General features: G+C 39.8%; 1 protein-coding gene across 1 annotated transcript; it reads left to right on the top strand.

Moving 5' to 3' along the window:
• The first annotated feature begins 7,253 nt into the window (after positions 1-7,253).
• On the top strand, positions 7,254-8,039 carry LOC123307047. The gene has a single exon (XM_044889249.1). The coding sequence runs from the start codon at positions 7,254-7,256 to the stop codon at positions 8,037-8,039; it is 786 nt and encodes a 261-aa protein (XP_044745184.1).
• The last annotated feature ends 15,461 nt before the right edge of the window (positions 8,040-23,500 follow it).

Here is a 23,500-nt window from a genome sequence, read left to right as displayed (position 1 = left end):
TGGACTGTATATTCAATTTGAGTAAATACAGAGTAACAACACTTCACGAATAAGGACAAATGAAATTATCATTAACAAAAGTGGTTGCTTACCCTTAAGGGGCTGAACTTGAAGAAAAGAGATCTAAGCAGTACTCACGCCCCAGAAGCAGATGTATCGAGCTCGACAAACTGAACGGAGGTGGAAAATCCTTGTAATGAAATGCTGCAAACTAGTTGATGAAACTTCGATTATCCTTGTGGTATTCACCATTCACGTCACTGAAGAGGTGAAAAAAACTCCACACACTAGTTTTGAGTTTAATTTTGATCACAAATTAAACTAATGTTCTTTGAATGAACTCAATTTCACATTGAAATTGTATTCTGAATGGAAACAGGAATTTCGATTTTCCGAATTGAAAATTTCGTAATTGGAAATTATGGATATATGGCATCTTTCGTTCCCTACGTAAAGATGCATACTGAATTATCGAGATTGAAACATGCATGCATTTTCAATCTTTATTAGGATAGGTGAGGGGACAAACATCTCACAGCTGTTATTAATATTTATTTCGGTCGCTTCGAACCGAAAATGAATAAATGTAGATTTCAAACTATTCAATTTAAAATATTGAAAATACTGGAATTTTCTTTGCGTTCAACTGGCGTGAACAGTCGCTAATGGGATGCTCCATTCTGGATGTAATCAATTGAATGGCAAAAACGAGGCCTGCCACATGCACACATTCTCATCTGGTTAGTAGAAAGAATTCGACCAGAACAGATAGATGACGTTATATGTGCCGAGATTCCTGATCATGTGAATGATCCTGAACTGCATCATATTGTAGTTACTAGCATGATTCATCCCCGATCACCATGCATGGTTAATGGAAAATGTTCAAAGCGTTATCCAAGAGATTTCACTCCGGACTCTATCACTGGCAACGATGGTTATCCACTGTATCGCCGTCGATCACCTGAAGATAACGGCAGAACCACTATGGGGAGAGTTAATGGAAATGATGTTATGATCGATAATACTTGGATTGTTCCTTATTCACCACTTCTTTCGAAAACATTCAAGGCCCATTGCAATGTACAGTACTGCAATTCAGTGAAGTCAATCAAATATATCTGTAAATATGTTACAAAAGGCAGTGATATGGCGGTTGTTGGTGTAAAAAATCCCAATACCAATGATGAGATCACGCAGTATCGAATTGGTCGATATGTCAGCTGCAATGAGGCAATTTGACGGATATTTTCATTTCCAATACATGAACGTTATCTGACTGTTGTACACCTGGCAGTTCATCTGGAAAATGGACAAAAAGTGTATTTCAATTCTACAAATATGGTTCAACGAGCTGAAACACCACCAGCAACATTATTGACCAGTTTTTTTCCATATGCCAAAGTGATCCATTTGCACGAACATTACTTTACTCTGAGATGCCATGCTATTATACTTGGAATGCTTCTTCAAAAAAATTCGTCGAAGACAAGGTAATGTGGGGCCCAACCATCCAGATGTGCGTTCAACTGATGCTCTTGGTCGCATTTACACAGTTCATCCGAAAAATGACGAATGTTCTACTCACGATTATTGCTGGTGAACGTTCGTGGGCCGACATCTTTCGAGTCTCTTCGAACTGTCGATGGTGTTGTGTATCCAACATTTCGTGCTGCATGTCAAGAGCTCAATCTGCTCGAAAACGATACTCATTGGGATATAACAATCGCTGAAGCAATTGTTTCTGCATCTGCAAGCCAGATTCGCACATTATTTGCCACCATTATTTCAGCCTGCTTCCCATCGAATCTATGTGAACTGTGGAATAAGTACAGAGATGACATATCAGAAAATATATTACATCATATTCGTGTCACATCAGGCAATCCTAATCTAGAGGTAAATGTGGAGATCCATAACCAGGCTTTGATTTTGATCGAAGACCTTCGTTATCTCATGTTTTGCAGTTTCTTGGTTAAGTTGGGAATGCCATCGCCTCATCGTGGAACTAACGACATGTTCAATAGAGAATTGGAACGTGAACGAGAGTAGGATCGAAATGCCTTAAACCAATTTAAGTTAAGGAGTTTATGATAGGATAATGAAGACAATTCAAGAAGGGAATGGGGGCTTATTTTTCCTTGATGCCGCCGGTAGAACTGGTAAAACTTTACTAATCTCAATAAGTTTTGCCTCTGTTCGAGCAAAATCGGAAATTGCAGTAGCAGTCGCTTCTTCTGGGATAGCAGCCACGTTGCTATATGGATGCAGAACAGCTCATTCTGCATTTAAGTCACCGTTAAACCTGCAGACAGTTGAGTACCCAACACGCAATATTGCGAAGCACTCAGCAGTGGCAAAGGTTCTGACTGCAAGTAAAATAATTATATGGGATGAATGCACAATGGCACATAAATGAGCATTGGAAGAACTCGATCAGACCATGAAAGACTTGCACAATGATTCAAGATGTTTTGGTCTTGTCTTGTGACTTCCTAAAAACATTACCGGTCATTCCAATATCCATGGCTGCCCATGAAATTAATGCTTGCCTAAAATCATCAAGTTTGTGGCGCTAAGTGCCAAAACTACAATTAACTACAAACATGCGGGTTACATTGTTGAGTGATCCATCTGCCAGAATTTTTTCTGAACAATTGCTGGATATAGGTAATGACCGTGTTCCGGTCGATCGATCAACAGGTTTGATATCATTTCCTCCAAATTTCTGCACTTTTGTATCAACCAAGGATGAGCTCATAAGCAAAGGATTTCCAAATATAAGTGCCAACCACAAAAACCTGAATTGATTGAGTGAACGAGCCTTTCTTGCGGCAAAGAATAAGAGTGGATTTATTGGTCCACTGCTTTGTTTTAAATCTATAGATGGTGCAACAAACGAGAATGGAACTACAAATTATTCTATTGAAATTTTGAACTCATTGGATTAACCAGGTTTGCCACCACACAATTTACAACTGAAGTTTGGATCAGTTGTCATTATGTTGAGAAATCTTAACCAGCCAAAATTATGCAACCGAACACGTTTGGTGGTGAAACAACTTAAAAGTAACGTGATTCATTGCACGATACTCAAAGGAAAGTGTAAAAGTGAGGAAGTTCTTATTTCCAGAATTCCGATGATCCCAACAGAAATGCCATTTGAGTTCAAGAGAATTCAATTTCCCATTCGTCTTGCGTTTGCTATGACAATCAACAAATCGCAAGGCCAGTCCTTGGCTGTGTGTGGCTCAAATCTAGAAAATAGTTGTTTTTCTCATGGCCAGTTGTATGTTGCGTGTTCAGGAGTCGGCAAACCTTCTGCCCTTCTTGCCCTTCTCGCACTTGGAAAAAAAACTGAAAATGTCGTTCATCACAAGGTACTACAATGAAGGAATTGTAAAATATTAAAAATAAAAATGAAGAATTATCACGCCTAAACGGGGAGGCAATGAATAAAATAATGCGGATAAATTTCATTATTGTACCGCCGGCATCGTACTCTGCCGTGAACCGAGCGCGTCTCAGACTTCTCAGTTTATCATACGTCCGACGTTCGCAAAGGCGAATCGGCGTACTGAACTAGGGAAAATATGGGACATATGCTATTGTCTTCGTCTTGGTTTCTATCTGGGGGGGATTGAATCGGATACCGTTTCATGTTGGATGGCGCTGTGGGTAAATAATACCCACTAGAACATGACAACATTGAATAAAGTTCCATCAATTCCAAACGTTCTCCACCGTGGAAAAATGCTATGTTGCTCTGATGAGGCCAAATGAGGCCGAAACCATGGTCAGCATCTGCTTTTCTTCGGTGGAGCGTACTCCATTTGGGAGCCTTGACGATGACAAATTGGCTAGCTCAATTCAGATCGTAACACTTGTCGATATTCATATCGTCGGGTGGTATGCATCTGAATTTATCCGCATTAAAAATAAAGTTTTTTAATATCTACAACAATTCGGTACCTACCTCTCAAGTAAAGAGAGTTCTTTCAATGTAAATAACAATGTACATACCTATTTCAATGTAGGTAATTGAATTTCGTCTGGACTTTCAAGGCCTAGTGGGATGTCAGTCATTCTTGAATGAACTATTATATATATTTTTGAAATCAATAAAAATTGGTCTTTCAAAACATTGCACAGAAATCTAGTGTTCAAATTTGAAAAAACATAACTTTGGCTCATAGCTTCGTAATTATAAATCCTGCTTAAAAGCCGAGTTAAAAAGTGCCTGTATAATGTTTCAATTTCAGATCTCTATCATCAGTATAAGCGGATATATAAATTTATTTCGATATCGCCAGTTTTCCAATTTTTGCTTTTAACTCGGAAAAAAAAGAAAGTGGTCAAAAATGACTACTACTATTATTAGCTTCTCTGAAAAAGAGAACGAAAATGGGGTATCAGATTTTGTCCATCTCCTCTGGTTTAAAAACAGTAGTGCTAAAACATCGAAATTTGCCCACCCTGTACACAGTCGAATTGTGATGCACATGTTGAATTTCAGTTTGATATTTCTGATAGGAATTGAGATTTCAGTGATCGATTTGACAAAGTATGATTTCAATTCCTATGGAATTGTTGGATCAATCTAAGCCAAATCTTGAAACTATACATGGTTTTCGAATTGAGATGTGAATGTTGAATTTCGGTTCGATAGTTCTGATAGGAATTGGGATTTCAGTGGTCGATTCGAAAAAGTTTGATTTCAATTCCTAAAGAACTATACGATCTATTTGACGCAAATCTCGAAACTGTACACAGTTTTCGAATTGAGATGCACATGTTGAATTTCAGTTCAATAGTTCTTGACGGAGAGGCAGAGCCAAAAAAAGTCTATGAATTTAATAAGCCTGGTTTTTTCTTAGGTGATTACAATCATAATATACAATCAAATACTGCGGTCAGTCAAGTGGATGTTAGAACATGTGCCTCAGGTGCGCTGCCAAACTTGTCGTGATCACCGACATAATAAAATCAATTTCTTAAGGCTGAAACTTCATAAACTTTTGTATTTTGGTATGTTAATCAAAATTATGATAGTCAGTCTACATCCAATCGGGACACAACGAGCCAGTCAGCTTTAATGCGCGTTGTTTGAATTTGGGACTGGAAATCATCAGAGGATGATTAATGTCAGTAGAATGCATCAAAAATTAGGAAATTCTGTTTGCAATGCTCTTCCTAGACTACATAATTTGACTGAATAATAATGATAATGAAGCAAAGTGAAGATTTTCGAAAAACATTCGCTGACCTTGGACTTGCAGATGAAAGCAACCAGAATAATATGTTCAATCAGGTTCAAGAATTTGTTTGCCATTTATACGGCTTGAAAAAAAAAATAAATTGTCAAGGCTGGATTCGTTTTATTTTCAAAGACGTCTTAGAACCACAAACGATCCTTTTAAAATAAAAAAAAATAAAAAATAAGGAATGTAGATGGGTCAGTTCTTGAGAGCGAGCTTTATTACAAATATTTGGCGTAATGCACACCGTCAAATTCCAACGGAGCTATCTCCTACTGACTACGGCTGGAAATTCCGTCAGTCACGACAATTAATTCGGATCATCGCCGGACGCGCCGAAATCCTTTTTTCGAAAACCTAAATAATCTTCTTATAAATCGCCGAAATTATCGCACCATCGTCATCTCTCTATATTGAGTGAATCAAAGTATTATTGAGCAACTTTGAGTGAATTGCCGCGTGTCCTTCTGTAACGTTTAAATTTGAACGTTTGTAGATTCGTGCGAAGGTGCGCAAGGATCGCTAATATTCGAGCGCAGGTCGCGAATGGTCGGACCGGAATAAATCCTTTTCTCGGCTCATTATTATTTTGGATGCTCCGTCTTCACGAGATAAATAAAAAAGCGGTAGAAAATTTCTGCAACCACAAGTGTGGGATCTGTTATAAATTTATTTCAAGGAAGAGAAGTATTGAGAAGGTGAAGAGATCACCATTCATTCAATTAATTTGGATTTCAATAATAATAAGGTAACCGAAGTACTTGATAGTTGGATTGTTTTTTTTAAACTTTAACATTGTAGCGCTACGAGTGCGATTTCTGTGGAAGCGCCAGTCCGATTGGCCGATTGCTAATTTTGGGCCGATTTGCCGACTTTGGGCCCGATTTTGCGGACCTCTCGACCGCCAAGGTACACCCAGTTCACCTTGGTACATCGCCACTCACCGGGGACGTTGCCACCCCTTACGTTTGTGCCGTTTCGCCCATATTCACGCTAAGTATACCTCAATTAAATCTTGGTGCAATTTCGCCTGTGTATTAATTTACAAAAGATAGTAAAGTTTTAGATTTTATACCTATTTACCTCTTGAAGAAACACGTTTGAATTGTGTATTTGATAGTGAAGAGAGAGATAGAATAACACAAACTAACAACTAGACTTAGAAATTTTGATATCGATGTGATTTGGCGACTATAAATAAAAGCAAGGGAGAAAATATAATATCATCTTGTTATTAACCCTCATTCAAGTAGAGAAGAAGGAAATTATTGGTGAGTTCCTTTTATTGTTTTCCTTACAAATTTATTGTACGTTAGAACCGGAACTTCGAGCTAGCCGGAGTTCTAGCGTTACACTTCATCTATCGTGCCACAGGGCTAAGTGCAGAAGAAGGGTTGGTTCCGTGTTTCCCTTCCCTTAGGAACCCCTATTCTGATACCGGACCAGTGGAGATTCATCTGAGTTTAGACTTCACCCAGTTAGGGTAGGTAAGAGCATTTTCACTTGTTCAGTTGCTCAATATCTATAAGTCATCTGAAGTTGATCGCAAACTCATTTGCGGGAAGTAATCTAAAATCCCCTAAATTCAGTCTATTTTTCCATTTCTGTTTATCTGATTATTTAATTTCAAACTCATCATTTAGTTTATTCGGATAAATCAATTGAATTAACTACACGGCAATCCTAATCGCGCTGTTATCTGTTTTAATCTTCAACGATAAGCGTGTGCTTCAAGTAGTTATTTCGGAATTCCTTCGAAGTAAATTCGCATCTTGAAATACTTGCAATTTCACAGTGTTATTATTGTGATTTCGAGTGTTGCATTCAACGTCATCTGTTTATTATCTTCACTGACAAACAATCAATCGTCTGTTCATTGCTTCTTCGAAATCCCCGTGAATAATTTTATTCTTTTCATCTTTTTACATACCGGGGTCGTTCAGCAAGGTCGGAATACCGTCGATAGACAAATTGAAGGCCTCTATCGCCGAGTCGATGGTTAAGCGCGAGAACGCATTCGCCGCAGCTTCCACCCTGCTCAATTTAGTTAAGGGTTTGACCACTGAAGTCCAGGGAGCTAAAATGTGCCTGACTGAATTGACCAGGGTGGAAAAATCATTCAATGAAGCTGATGACTTGATAGTCAGACTCAACTCTCAGTTGGAGGAGTCTGAGCGTGACGATTCACCTTCCAAATTTGCAGCATTCTTCAAAACTTGCCTGCATATTCGTGCCGCCCACAGCCGCATAACGGCATCTTCGTCTGTTGCCGCGCCTTCCTCATCGTCGGTTGAGCTTCCGATTCCTCGGGTTGAGTTGCCCTGCTTTTCCGGTAAAATCGAGGAATGGCCCGGATTTATTGCTCTCTTCGACGCCCTAGTGCACCAAAGTATCTCCCTGGCGCCCATTCAGAAATTTCATCTGCTGTCGTCGGCTCTTTCCGGTGAGGCCGCATCAGTGATCTCCGGATTCGAGATGAATTCGGCCAACTATCTTCTGGCTTATCAGGCCCTTCACTCCCGCTACCAAAATCCCCGGCGTCTGGCAGATCTTTACGTGAACCAGATTTTAGAGTCCCGGCCAGCATCTGTGTCTTCTTTGCCACAATTGAAGCGGTTCATCACCACCCATCAGAACGCCATGAATGCCATCAAGGCGCTGCCAATATCAGATCTGGCAGACTATCTTCTGTTCTCTATGTCATTGCGTAACCTCGATGAACCATCTCGCCAGTTGTTCGAAGGGCAGTTATCCTCTGATGATTTTCCCACTCTTGTTTAACTGATCGAATTCATCAATCGACAGTTGCGAGTGTTGGAAAGTTCTACTCTCACCTCGGCTCGATCGTCTGCGCCCAGGAGATCGTCAAGACCTCAATCACCAGCCGCCTCAGCGTCTGTTCCTATATCGTCTGCTCAAGTATCCCCTGGTCCATCCTCTCGCACCCATGCATATGCTGTAGTACGCCCCTCTGCTTCATCTAGTTCGTCCTCAGCCTGTGTGTATTGCTCCGCGAATCACTTCATTCGCCAGTGTCGAGAATAGAATTTAAGGCCATGAACATCCACCAGAGGCGAGCTTTCGTGACTGAAAGGCAATTGTGTATAAACTGTATGTCGGCTTTCCATGGTACTGTTGCATGCTGTTCGGATCAGTGTTGTTACACGTGCGGGCAACGCCACCATACGATCCTCCACTTGGCAACTACCACCTCGCCCCTTTCAGCTTTCCACACGGAAGAGATTCCTCCCTCGACGGACCAATGTTCTTCTTTGCCTCCTGCCGGGTCCAGGTCTCCAATCCACGCTGTCATCTCTAGGGGGGGGGGGTTCTGCACCGTCTCGAGCGTCCCTGGCTCCTCCGTCTCGTCACTCTTGCCCCACCTCCGGAAGCGGTACCGATTGACTATCATCTCGTCGTCATCTAACCCCAATGAGCAAACATCCTTTGTCGTCCTTTCATCTGCTCTTCTCCAGTCATCTGTACTCATCTCCACGATCTTCCTTGCGCCGAAACAATAATTCCGACCACCTCATGCCTACTGCTTGGATGCGTCTTAATAGCCGGCAGAATGTCGTGTTCGGTCGTGCTCTTTTGGATTCAGGTTGTCAACACACCCTCATTACCCGAGATTGGGCCTCCAAGCTTCGTCTGCACATTCATCCTGAAACTATTCAATTTCGCACCTTGAGTAACGCGGATCAGTTTCGCATCCAAGGATACGCATACGTCACCCCCTGTCACCAGGGAGATCCTTCCCATCGGATCATCAAAGCCTACGTTATTGACAGCCACATAGATCCCCTTCCTGTCAAAGCGTTCAATGGCCGGTGGCCTGAATTTCAGCATCTCACCCTAGCTGATCCACTCTTCTATATTCCTCGTACCATAGGGATGTTGATTGACTCGGATGTGCTTTCTCATCTTATTCTCCCTGATACATTACGCCCGTCGTCTGAGCCTCCGGGTGCATTATCTACCACCTTAGGTTGGGTACTTTATGAGCCATATGCTCGTGATCGCAAAACAACCAAGCATGTCTCGTTCTCACCTGACACTGTCAGTAGTCAGGCTCGAAGAACTCATCAGGCTTCGCGTCCGATAACTTCTCCATCATTCTCTACAGGGTCACCATCTGCTGTGTCTTCTCCGTCGTCTTCTCATTCTGATGCCTTACCCTCAGCGATTGCTTGCAATTCTTCTTCTGATACCTCCCCATCGTCTTCTGCAGGGTTGTCATCCGCCTTGTCTCTTTCATCACCTTCTCCGCCTGATCCTTTTCGCACAGTGTCCACCTGCCCCTCTTCTAATAACAGGCTTGACTCTTCTGACGTGTCCTCCCAAATCCTATCTTCTGATATGGTGGGTCCCTCTGCCGTTCCTAATCTCAACACCATTCCACTGAGCTCTCCGCAGCAGTCGGATCAGTTGTTAACCTCGTCTGGCGATTTTGGGAACTCGATAAGGTGCCTGACCTGCTTCCCTTGACACCCGCTGAGAAAAAGTGTGAGGTGATGTATCGCGCTGATGTCAGCCGTGGTCCCACCGGTCGATACACTGTTGGTCTCCCCTTGTCATCTCGCCAGCTGGGCATCTCCGTCAATGTGGCGACCAGGCAGTTCCTTCGATTAGAGCATCGTCTCGATAACAACCCTGATCTTCGCAACGCTTATAATGAGTTCATGCAAGATTATCTCGACAGTAGTCACATGAAATTGGTTCCTGAATCATCTGACTGTCCTCAATATGAGCCTCACTATATTTCTCATCATCCTGTACATCGTCCGGATGATCCTCCGACCAAGATTAGAGTGGTCTACAAATTCAGATGCTCCCTGAGCAAAGAGACTATCAACGCATAGTCTGGTGCTTCACCAAACAGGAACCTCTACAATATTATCGTCTGAACACTGTCACCTTTGGACTATGGACTATGGACACTTAGGACTATTAGGCAGCTGGCTTCGGATGAGGGAGCCAAATTTCCTGTTGCAATGCATGTCTTGCTAGATGAGATTTATGTCGATGATATCTTGACAGGCTGTTCACCTGTCCTGTCCTGTCCTGACCTCTAATCATTATTCTCTGCTGGACGGTATTCCTCCTGATCATTGCAGAGAATCTTCTTCTATTGACCCCCTTCTTCTTGACCGTGAACCGAGTCTCAAGATTCTGGGACAGTCACCAAACGGACTGTGCTGAGTCAGATGGCTAGAATCTTCGATCGCTTGGGATGGTTAGCTCATATCACCTTCTACGCCAAGATCTTCTTTCGTCAGCTCTTTCGAATGAAGCCCAGCCTTCGTGGTTGCGATTGATTCAATCCCAGCTTTCCTCCTTGGAAGAACTTCATATCCCACGATTCATCCCTGCCGTGTGGTCTTCCGTTCATCAGCTGATTGGCTTCTGTGACGCATCTGAGTCGGGCTACGCTGCAGTCGTCTATCTTCGCAATTCTACATCATCTGATCAATACCACGTGTCTCTTCTATTGGCCAAATCTAAAATCGCTCCCTGCAAAGCTGTGACCCTGCCTCGTCTTGAACTGTGCGGTGCCCATCTGCTCGCAAAACTCATGCATCATCTGTCCACCCGCGTTCTGCCGAATCTCACAACTGAGTGTATTGCCTTTTGTGACTCTTATGTTGCTTTGTCGTGGATCCGCGGTGAAAGTCCCAGGTGGAAGACATTTGTTGGCAATCGAGTCGCTGAGATCCAGGATTTGATTCCTTCAGATTGCTGGAGGCATGTGCTGTCTGAGGACAAGCCAGCAGATTTTGCCTCTCGAGGATTGATGCCCGCGGATATTCATCATCACCATTTATGATGGCGTGGTCCTCCTTGGCTTTCGCTCGACATCTTCGTGGCCTCTTTCCTCTGTTGATTCCTCTCAAACTGAACAAGTGGAGGTCGAGGCCAAGCCGACCTCCACTTTCATGTTAGCAGCCATCTCACATGAACCCACCTTGGTTGAACGTTTCTCCTCGTATCTTCGTCACAAGCGTGGGACTGTCTTTTGTCGACGATTCATTCTAAATGCTAGTAATCCATCTTTACCTCGCTCAGGTTTCCTCTCCTCTATTGAGCTCCAGGAGGCCGAGATCTGTTTGATCCGTCTAGTCCAATCTGTTCATTTTACTGAGGAGCTAGCTGAGCTGACGTCTTCCCGTCATCGGCTTATTATGAAGCTCCACCTGTTTTGTGATGAGCATGGACTACTGCGTGTTGGAGGTCGCCTTTCATCCTCTCTGTCACCATATCGACACAAACATCCGGTGCTTCTGCCAAAAAATGATAATCTCACTCGTCTGATTATCGATGATGCCTATCTTCGTCTTCTGCACGCCGGTGCTCTCGCTACTCACTCGTTCATTCGCCGACGTTATTGGATTTTGGACGGTCGTAATGTGGTGCGTAATCATCTGCGCAAGTGCAATAAATGCTTTTCCTGCAAACCCCGTCCTCTAATTCAACCAATGGGCAACCTTCCACTTGAGCGGCTCTCCTCTGCTGTGGCTTTTCTCACCACTGGCGTTGACTACGCAGGCCCATTTTATGTAACGAGTGCACGACTGCGTGGAGTCGTTAGCACCAAGGCATATTTAGTTGTCTTCATCTGTTTCACTACCAAAGCGGTTCACCTAGAATTGGCATCTTAGCTGTCCACCCCAGCTTTCATTCCAGCTTATCGTCGCTTCGTCGCACGCCGAGGTCATTCTGCCGTTATTTTTTCGGATAACGGGACCAACTTCGTAGGTGCACATAACTACCTCCGTGATCTTGTCCGCTTATTGTCTACTTCACAACATCAGCAAAGTCTTTGTGATACAGCCTCGTCTTCCGGAACTGACTGGCGATTCATACCACCTTCCATTCCTCACTTGGGCGGCCTTTGGGAAGCCGCTGTCAAATCTGCTAAGCACCATCTCACTCGCGTTATCGGCGAGCAAAAACTCACTTACGAGGAGTTCCTCACCGTCTGCACTCAGGTTGAGGCAATCCTCAACTCTCGTCCTCTGTATCTCCTATCGTCTGACCCTTCTGATTTTGAGGCCCTCATACCAGGGCATTTTCTGGTGTTCCGCTCCCTCACCGCTCCTCCTGATAAGGATGTCAGTTCGGTGTCTGTAAACCGTCTGTCTCGTTGGCAACTAGTCAAACGATTTCAGCAGGACTTCTGGAAGCGTTGGTGTCAGGAGTACTTGCATACCTTGCAGCAACGAAACAAGGGGTTGCATCCATCTACTCCTATCCTTCCAGGTACCGTTGTCACCTTTCACATGGTAATCTTCCTCCTCTGAAGTGGTCTATAGGCCGCATATCATCTGTTTTTCCAGGGGCTGATTCCACCACTCGAGTAGCTGATGTTGCCACTGCTTCTGGGACAATTCGACGACCAGTCGTTAAATTGTGTCCTCTTCCAACTCAGTAGATTGCTGCTGGATTCTTTCGTCTGTTCACTCCTTTCGATTCAGAGACTTTTTTGACGCTGCCTCTTGGACTATAATGCATTCACCAGATTTTAGTGATTTTCACTGGCCTTATTCATAATTTTTGTTACTGACAAGGTTTTCCCACAACACAGTCCTTGTCGCCAAATATAAGGTTTTCAGTTCTTCGAAGATTATTTAAAAAAAAATAACGTCCAGTTTCATAATAAAATTTGAAGTCACTTTAAGCTCAAAGCTTCCTTTACTGTCATTGTCACTGAAAATTCCATATGACACTCGCCGAGTAAACAAGTATCCGTGACGTGCTCCAGAAATTTGTTAATACAAAATAATGAGAAGGTATCAAGTCAGATTTTACGGTAGAAAATGGCTCCGACTAGGGCTCAACAGGAGAAGTCCGAGTTGAAACAACTAATTAAGGAAACAATCATGGAAGTATTTACCGATGATAATTTTCTTGCGAATTTGTTCAAATCGATAAACGACAAATTCGAGAACCACAGGAGGGAAACCGAAGAAGTTGTACGGAATTTACAAGCCAAAATCAACTTTCTTGAAGAAAAGGTGGACAGAAGTGAACAAATTCAAAAAATAAATAATATTTGTATACATGGAATTCCCGATGAGAAAGTGGAAAACATCTTGAATAAGGCTGTTGACGTTCTCAAGTGTTCGCTTCCTAACATATCTATCTCCGATATACAGGCTCATCGGATTGGGAAGGAGGTAAAGGATGGTAAAAATAGACCAGTAATTATTAAATTTGGAAATAATGAGAATGAAATGACAGTCTTGAAGAACCTCAAGAAGTTTAAAGATAGGAAAGTGTTCGTCTGCGAGGATCTAACAAGAAATCGACTCGAGTTGATGAATGAAACGAGAACTGTCTTTGGAAGGGCTAATGTATGGTCTTTCAATGGTGTTATTTTTGCGAATATCAATGCAGCTGTGAAGAAGATAAGAAACTATGAGGAGCTGAATAATCTGAAATAATCTGGGTTCGAAAAGTCGAAATTATTTTACCTTGTTTGTTTGTTATGTTTTTTTTTTCCTGAAATTGTTTTCCTTTTCTAAATCTGCTTGTCAATTTTGCATATAAGATGTGGAGAATCGTCATGGATAATTTTGCATATTTTGTTCGCTTTCGGCACTTTGAGACTCGTTCATTAATTTGCTTGTTTTTCTGTAATTTCATACTTTATATTTCCATAGAGATTGATAATTTTGAATTTCTCAATGCTGAAGAGATTGAGACCAAAGAATATGAGTCCTTGGAAGCCTTAAGGGCTGAAAATGTCTCGAGAGACCATAATTTGAATATTGTACATCTGAATATTAGAAGCTTGAATCACAACTTCGATGAACTATTGATTTATTTGAATGATTACGGTATAGAAAATATAGATTTAATTGTTCTCTCGGAGACGTGGAATTTTCCAAATTTCAATGTACTATATAATAATTCTATAATCAATCAGAATGACGGCTTGGTGGTGTACATAAGGGAGACAATCGAATACGAGGAAAGCATAATTGAACTAACAGAGACTAAACTAATAAGAATGACCTTAGATATAGAGGATATTGCTTTCGGAGTTATAGCTTCATATAGACCACCTTCTATTAATAAAAACTTGTATATATCGGAATTAGCTGAAGTTTTATCACAGATTAAGTTTCAAAAGCAGAGGGTGGAATTGTTCATTGGGGATATTAATATAAATTTATTGGAAAGAGATGTTTCAACTGCTTCGACTAGTTTGAATGATTATTTGGGTCTTCTGAAAGGATTTGGGTTCAATTCTTATATTAATAAGCCTACAAGAGATATTGAATCGCAGAAGCCATCTATTTTAGATCATGCATTTGTGAGGACCGGTCGAGGAGACATTGGCGTTAAACCGGCGGTGATTAAATTAAATCTAACTGATCACAATATGCTTTTTCTGAGTTTTCTAAGTTTCAGCTTCAAGGAGCGAAAGGAGGAACAATATAAGTTAAACATACAAACAATAATTAACTATGAACAGTTGAATCGAACCCTTGCAGGGGAGAACTGGCAAGAGATTTTCGCGGAACGGGATCCCCAGGTGGGTGATGAGCAATTTTGTCTAAATTCAAAATGTACGTCGAGCTACATTCGAGGTTGAACGTTATAACAAGTAGGAATCGCAAGTTGAAACCATGGATCACCCTCGGATTGATCAATTCCATACGTCACAGGGATTTTCTTAAGAAGAGATTGAAGAATAATTCTGATTCGGAAAAGGTAAGAGAATACAGAACATTTAGAAATCAACTCAAAAAATTAATAAATATCACAAAGAACAACTTCTATAAACAAAAAATCTCAGATGCACAAAATAACGTTAGGAAGGTTTGGGAAACAATTAATCAAGCTACTGGCACTGAAAGGAAGACGAAAAATCCAAAAGTTTCTTTAGAAAATGAACAAGGTGAAGCTCTGACAACAGAAAAAGATGTAGCAAATTATTTCTGCAGATTTTTTAGTAGTATCGGTGAACACATGGCAAGTAAATTGAGAAAATCTGATGAGGTGCCAATTCAACGCATATATAATTGTGATTCTTTGTTTTTGAATCCAGTAACGGAGAATGAAATTCCAAACATAGTTAATCATTTAAAATCAAATTCTTCTCCCGGTCCAGATGGAATTTCGGTGAGACTTATCAAGAGCTGTCATCCTTATATTCTGAGGCCACTTGCACATATTATTAATTTATGTTTTGAGAGGGGCATGACACCAGCACATTTCAAGGAATCATTCACAATACCCATTTATAAATCAGGCTGTAAGAAAGAAGCAACTAATTATAGACCTATAACACTCATTAACAATTTCGCTAAGATATATGAACATTGCTTGAAGTCTCGATTACTAACTTTTCTGAATAAGAATAAAGTTTTGAGCGATAATCAATTTGGCTTTCGGAAGGATATCAGTGCTGAGGACGCTATTCTTGAGCTTATGAAATCAATTATTTCAGCAAGTAAGAACAATAACAAGTCCTTGGCCATCTTCTTAGATTTGGCCAAGGCGTTTGACACTGTTAATTTTGAAATTTTGTTGAGCAGACTTGAAGCTGTTGGGGTCCGGGGTACTGCTCTGAATCTTTTTCGTAGTTATCTTTATTGAAGGTTCCAGGTAGTGAAAATTGGACAGCATGAGAGTGACCCTTTTCTGGTTTCAATGGGCGTCCCGCAGGGCACCGTTTTGGGGCCGATTTTATTTTTGGTATATATTAACCTTTTGGCAGATCTTAGGATTGATGGAAGGGTTATTTCTTATGCCGATGATACTGTCGCCATCTTCGAGGGTCAAACTTGGGCAGACGTCTTCCTGAATGCAGATGATATATGGGTTCCTGAATAATAGTCTCTTAAGTCTGAATAAGACAAAGACAAAATTTATAACTTTTTCTGCTACGATGGTAGATCAGCCAAATATTGATTTCTTGAGGATACATGAGGCGGACTGCAGGGATTTCACAGAGTGTGATTGTGGTGTCATAGTTAGAGACAACGTGGTGAAATATCTGGGAGTTGAACTCGACCAGCATTTAAACTGGAAAGAGCATGTGAATAGCCTGGTAAAAAAACTTAGGATTGTGGCCCATAAAATGTACAAACTTTCATTTATATTGGATAGGAAAAAATTGGTGTACATATATGGTGCTTTTGTCGAGTCTATTCTCAGATATTGTGTGTTAGCGTGGGGTGGTTGCTACAAGAATGCCCTTGATCCCATAGAGAAAATGCAAAATAACATTTTGAGGATCATATTAAAGAAAGAGCGTCTTCACCCAACCGCCTCACTTTACGAGGAAGCTAATGTCTTCACTGTAAGAAAAATTTATTTATACAGGTCGATACTCTGGACTAGGAAAAATTTAGTAGTAAGATGTTCTCCTGGCCCAACGAGAGGAGCAAATCTTCCGGTGATTCCCCTTTGTAGAACCAATTTCATTCAGAAGAATATTTTCTATTATGGACCAAGATTCTATGGCCTCTTGCCAAGAAATATCTTGAACGAAACAACTTTGTCGTCGTTTAAAGCACAATTGAAGAATTATATTTCATTAAATGCGAAAGATTTTTTGAAGTTTTTTTGATACCTAGCTGAATTTTAGCCGTTTGTTCTTTTTTTGTCTCTGAAATGATACGATATTTGGTCTCGGTCTCTCAGTTATTCGGTTTTCCCACGTTGCTTAAAAAAGGTAAATTTATTTTGCGTAAAACGCATTAATTTGCACAGATACCTTAGGCTCTCGTGATTCGGTCACACACGAGCGCGAGCTCAGGTGACGGGTTGCTGGGGCTCGAGGAAAGAATTATTAAGTTAGTTTTGAAATGTATACCTGATAAATGGACTGTCTGAATTTGTTATTGTAGAGAAGGGAATAAATAAATAAAAAAATTTTTTTAGTAGGGTTAAAGGAAGCTTTAAAGTTAAAGCGGCTTTAGGTTTGATTATGAAGCCGGCCGTAAGTTAAACTATCGAAGATCATTCTAAGAAAAAATCAGTTTAACTATCGATATCTAATTTATTCACAAGTACCATAATTTCACAGTTCTACATTAGGAATGGGTGCGAATCTCACAAATACTCCAGATGTGATAAATATTTCAGGTGGATGCGCAAGGACAATACGTTACAATTATCATTGTCACTCTCGAGTGAGAACTTCCGAAAGCAAACTAATATATTCGCATTTTTGCGAAGCCATATTCCAAGAGTAACCCCATTTACAAACACATCTGTGAGATCCTGGCAGATTCAAACATGCTTCACTGATACTATTGCAAGTCACAGTGTTTTCCTCACATTCATCAATATCTACACATAATCCATGGCGAGAACTCCACCTGTACCCAAGCCTTGGACATTTGCAGCTTATATTCCATCTATTGAGAACAATATCGTTCATCTCTGTGTTTTCAGATGAAGTGTAGAAACATTGTCGAATACCTGTAAATATATTGATGTAAAAATTCAACTTTTATATCCGAAGAACAAGGCAATGGAAAATTTTTCAAAAAGGGTGACATCTATCATCTCATTCGTCTCTTCTCTCTGGCATCAGAACGTATATCAACATATCTAACAGTAGACTGATGGGCTGATGTCTGTCTACCTATTCATCGAGTTGTGTTCTTCTGCTAAATGTGCTGTCACCTCTGTCCAATATTGTGAATTGTGACATCTCTGTAGTTCATGCGGAGTTTAGAAGAGTTCTCGTGGTCCGCCAGTGCACAGCCACCTGTGTTCCTCCTAGAACACTCAGTAAACGCATAACTGCGCACAAGAGCGATTCTAGAGGGAGTGCCTATGAATTGGCGGACCACGAGAACTCTTCTAAACACCGCATGAACAAACATGGAATACCACAAAATTGGATAGAAACATAAAGTTCCTGGAGATGGTGAGAATCGCACAAGAACCCAACAGGATGAATAGGAAGACATGAATGGGATCAGCCTAGTCTACTCTAATTTGATATACATTGATGTCAGAAAGAACGGACACACCGAAGAGATAGACCCGGCACTGGAACAACAGCGTCCAAATATTCCAAATGACTGACCCCTACCTGTGATATGTTCTACCCAACAGCAGCTTACACCATACGCAACCCAGATTTTCATTATTGATTTTGTTGTCAATTTCAACGATTTTGAATGTTATCTCCAACGAAAGTCGACGAATAATTTGAGTTTTCAGATAGTTTGTTAATGAATAATGAATTAATGTTAGGCTAGATGGAAAAAAAAAACGGAATGATTTTGAATGAAGATAGGATTGCGTCTCTCTGGTTTCAACAGTGAAATAACCATTTTTCTCATGAACACATCTTTCAATAGATCAATCAAATGATAAGGTTCTGTTTACTTCAGTAGCTCGCCGAGAAGTGGAAATATAGCATTTTAGTCAAATACTTATTATGATTTTCGTAAAATCAGAATTCTATATACATTTACCCAAGAGGATTATTTACGAAGTCTCAGATAAAATCCTCATTAAATCTATATTAATAAAAGAGGATCTATGGTTTACTTCAAAATGCTTTATTGTTCAAACGATCGCACCAAATTGCACAATTCTTTTTATTTTTAGGGCAAGGTTTATATAACAAAATATTCCCAAAGAAAATTTTACAGAACAGAAAAAAAGGCATTCCTTTTTCTTACGACCAATCGAGCAATCATAGAGTACTTATAGGTTTTCGACACATTTTTGTTTATGGAATATCATCCACAGCACGTCTCCTTCACTCATATGCCACATTGTCACACAATCACGATGAGTTAGTTATTATTATCTACCCTAGAAATAATTTAAATGGCAAAACTAGGTTTGCCGGGTCAGCTAGTATTTTTATAATTTTCGTCTTTCGTCTTCAAAGTAGAGAAGGGGTAGACCGTTTTTTTTCCAACCAAACATCGGGTAATAACTTTTGAAAAAATAGTGAAACTTCGACGAGTTAACCTCGAACTGAAAACAAATAATCAAAAAAGCCACAAACCAGGTCTTGTCCCTCGTCAATTTTGCTTAACCGCTCATCATCCGACGTTCTACGCGGAGTATGGAGAGTAGAGAGAAGGAGAACGATCGCTGCTTTGAGACCACAGATTTTTTGTCCCCTAAAATATGTACCAATAGGGTAGTTCATGCTTTTGCCAACAGGCGCGCTGGCCATCACGAGAGTGCGAAATTTTGATTCAAACAAATTGTAGTTAGCTGAGTGAACTGTTTCCCTGGTGACGGATGATAGGAATATTATTATTTTCGATTTTCGATAAGAGAACAACATAAATATGACCATGGTGAAATGTTGAAGCGTGCGCTAGTGTTAGAGTGTTTTGGCATCGGAAAGAAAAGGAGAAGAGATAAAATTTCCGAGAGCATTTTTGAGAGAAAATTGGAAAAAAAAACCTTTTCTCAAGAATCGACTCCGAATCAATTTGTGTGTCAAGAGCACTTTTGCGATGAAGATATCAAAAAGATAATGGATTCATTATAAACGAAATCGAAATTGTTATCCCTCGTGAGAAGTTGACTCTTCTGAATAAGAATATCTAACCAATAAAACTACATGGTTCAGAAGTAAATATTCTTGAAGAATTTTGTTGGCATAACATAATATATGGTTTATATCGGTTCTCAGCTGAGTATTGGAAACAGAATCTACTCTAATATTTAAGTGATAAATTTGAGATTGCTACCTTTTGTTGTTTTGATGTGTACTACCCCTCACTACAGATTTATATAATTTTGAAGATTACGGTTAACCAACTAACATAGCTGCTTTCAATAAACCATGATAAACAAAAGTAGGTACAATCTTTTTGATCAGTGATTTCTTTTGAAATCAAATCAATCAAATCAATTGATTTCGACTTGTATTTTATTGCATATAATTCAGAGAACTCATATTTAATATAGATTTGAAGAAAGGTATTTGAAAAATCATCAGAAAAACCACGATGACACATAACCTAAAATAAAATGAAGGCTGTTCATTTCAAATTGACGCTTGCAATGCTTGCATCCCCACCCCCACCCCTTATCGACACCCGCTGCAATCGCAGCGACACCTATCCTACGTTTCCCGTTTTCGGGGACACATTTTTAGTACGTCGATCGTTCTCCTTCTCTCTACTCTCCATAACGCGGAGTTTGTGCACTAATAACATAGAAATCATAATATATATACTTACTCTAGAATGCTAATCCAGTTGTAAAAAATGCGGCGAAAACTTGACAGTTGTCGTTAAAGCGAATGCGCGACATTAGTTTATTTCAACTCGAACGTTGCCTAGACTTTCCTACCTTATGTCAGTCGAATTGTTTATCTGGTATAAATGTCATACAGGACTTCTAGTCGGTATTGAACACATGCATGGATGACTAATTGTGTTTATATATGCTTTGTTTTAGAAAATCAGTACAATGATGTTGCAGGTTTCAATGAAAATATATCGGGATCTCGGAGGTAACGTGTTATAATCTAAATTTGTCGATAGAGGTATTATTGAGTATTGTTTTTTTTTGCATTTATTATTTTTAAAATGATAGACAAGTACACAAGTACATTTCAGAAAATGTGACTTAAAACTTCTTACCTCTGAGCAGATCGTGCAACAGTGAAAAATCAAATGACTGAAAGAAAACGCGTTGTTGTCCGACATACCTTCGTTACATGAATTGCCCCCTCTTCATAAGATTCGATCGACAGAATATTCAGAAACTCGGCAACGTTCTACTAGAAAATAAACTAATGATGCGCATTCGTATTAACGACCACTGTCAATTTTTCGCCGCATTTCTTACTACTGGATTAGCATTCTAGAGTAGTAATATATAATATGATTTCTATGACTAATAACCGTTTTATTTGGGAACTGCTCAGGGGCTTGAAGCCCAGAGCTGTACCGATACATGAAGCACCAAAAAAAAAAGCGCCTAGTAACGTACCTATGTAGAAAACTAAGTGGCGCAGTTTACGCTCCGTGACGCATAAAGCTCATCCTCAAAGATTATAGAGTTAGAAGTTAGTAAAAGAAGCGACTACACTTGCTTGAGCGCCACCTGGTGGTTCAATTGTGTCACTGAGATGCTAAGAATATTCATTCGAGGGCCATTTGCAGCAACATAATTTGACTTGTTGAGATAAATTTACTAGAGTGAAGCAAAAACAAATCCCTTGCTGACGGTCAAAGTATTGAATGACATACCCCATCAGTTTTCGACTGTGAGAACCATATTATGTACTTTACTCTTTGAACTTATATACTGTATATAAGCGTAATTAGTAATAAGATATTTCTCTCCGTTTTAGTTAGTTCTGGTTTGATATTCATACAGACTATAGATCGACCTCCGATCGTTTGAATCAAAATACAGATTGTTTCACAAAGTTCGTTCCATTGAAGAAGAATTTATCCTAAACCAACCTAATTTCCAACAAGTTATGGGCCCAGCTTGCTCTGTTAAAAATAAATTCGCCTCTGTTAATTGCGAATATACCTTTCGTTCATGTAGTCGATCAGTGAAATAATAATAAGTTTCCTTCAACTATTGAGAATTGCAAATTTGGTAGTGCGTGAAGTAAAGTGAACTCGGTTGAGAAACAATATGTGCGTAGTTAGCTGATGATTAGCGATGAGTCCTACGAAAGAAGACGGAGTGTTTTTTAGTCACTAACAGAGTTGGATCAAGATGCAATAATCCATCACGATAAAGAGAATTAAGGTGCTAGAGAATGGGCATCTTCTCTTTCACATTGTAGTGCACGCAATGTTGAAATGAAAATAGGTATTTGTTAATATTGCGAATGCAGCATTTTCTCATTGTTATATATATATATATATATATATATATATATATATATATATATATATATATATATATATATATATATATATATATATATATATATATATATATATATACAGATAGTCGCTTTTAATTCCCAAAGTTTTTTTTGGAAATTAATGATGGCATTCAAGACAGGAAGGCATACATAAAAAAAAAAAAATCGTTATCTCAAACAGGAAAAGACAAGTCAATCCCACAGTCCTTAAAGTTCTTAAAATACGACACAAGGTTATAATCCGGGAGACACAGAAAAGAACTGTCATGTAAACCACAGAGCCAATTGTTTCACTTTGGTCTCAGCATTTCACTCTCACTGAATTCTTTCGACATATTAGAAAAACAATATATATATAAGAGGGATTTGTTAATCCCCCTGTTTAACGCAGACCTCTGTCGCCTGGTTCTCTGGTGAACCAAGACCAGTCGACGGAAATCTCGAAGTCTTTCTACTGGTAATGCTTGGCGTGTGACACCCAAGGTTGCCACAGAAAGACCACAGTAACCTATACCGTACTACCCCTGTTGTGTTCCGTGTAGATTTCCCGTTTACCGCAGACTTCTCTCGCCTGGCTATCTGGTGACAGAAACCAATCGGCAGAAGTCTCGAAGTTTTTCTGCTGGTAATGCTTGGCGTGTACACCCAGGGTTGCCACGGAGAGACCACGATAAACTACCCCGTTATCCTGTAAATTGTTGCATTGTGTTTCACCTGCATCAACCCCGTCCCGTTTATTAAATAGTTTCAAATTCTGATTGGCCTGTACACTGAAAATCACTGGAAGTGCTCGGGATCAAACCCATTGCTAAATTAACCGATTACAGAGACTTGGATCTTTCTGAGACACCCGGTTGCTGTAAATTTTGTGTAAACCCCGTACATCCGTTATTGTCTCAGAAGGAATCAAAGTGACTGCTATGAATTGTTTGCTTTCTTTGATACCTGATAGTTTGACTGAATATAGTTGATTAGAATATTCTTTGATTCATTGATTTCACTTTCTGATCACCGTGACAAGTTATTACATTTCTGTTTTCCTTATTTTTGAACTTGGTCATCAGCTGAATATATTTCTTGACTTGGAAATAACTGTATAGTTCACTGTAATTTAGATTGTTGTAATAAATTCGGTTTTAAAGTACTTGTTATCGCTACCACCTTAGATAAACCCAACTCTGTCTCCGACTAGTAGGTACCTGGGTGAGTTTGCTATTTCTCCCTATTAAAAGAATAGCTGGCGCTCGAGATTAAACCCTTTTTCCCGACCAAACCCGTTACAAAATATATATATATATATATATATATATATATATATATATATATATATATATATATATATATATATATATATATATATATATATATATATACAGATAGTCGCTTTTAATTCCCA

The sequence above is a fragment of the Coccinella septempunctata genome, chromosome 2, assembly GCF_907165205.1.
Source record: "Coccinella septempunctata chromosome 2, icCocSept1.1, whole genome shotgun sequence".
Lineage (NCBI taxonomy): Eukaryota > Metazoa > Arthropoda > Insecta > Coleoptera > Coccinellidae > Coccinella > Coccinella septempunctata.
This window is presented reverse-complemented; position numbering and strand designations above follow the sequence as displayed.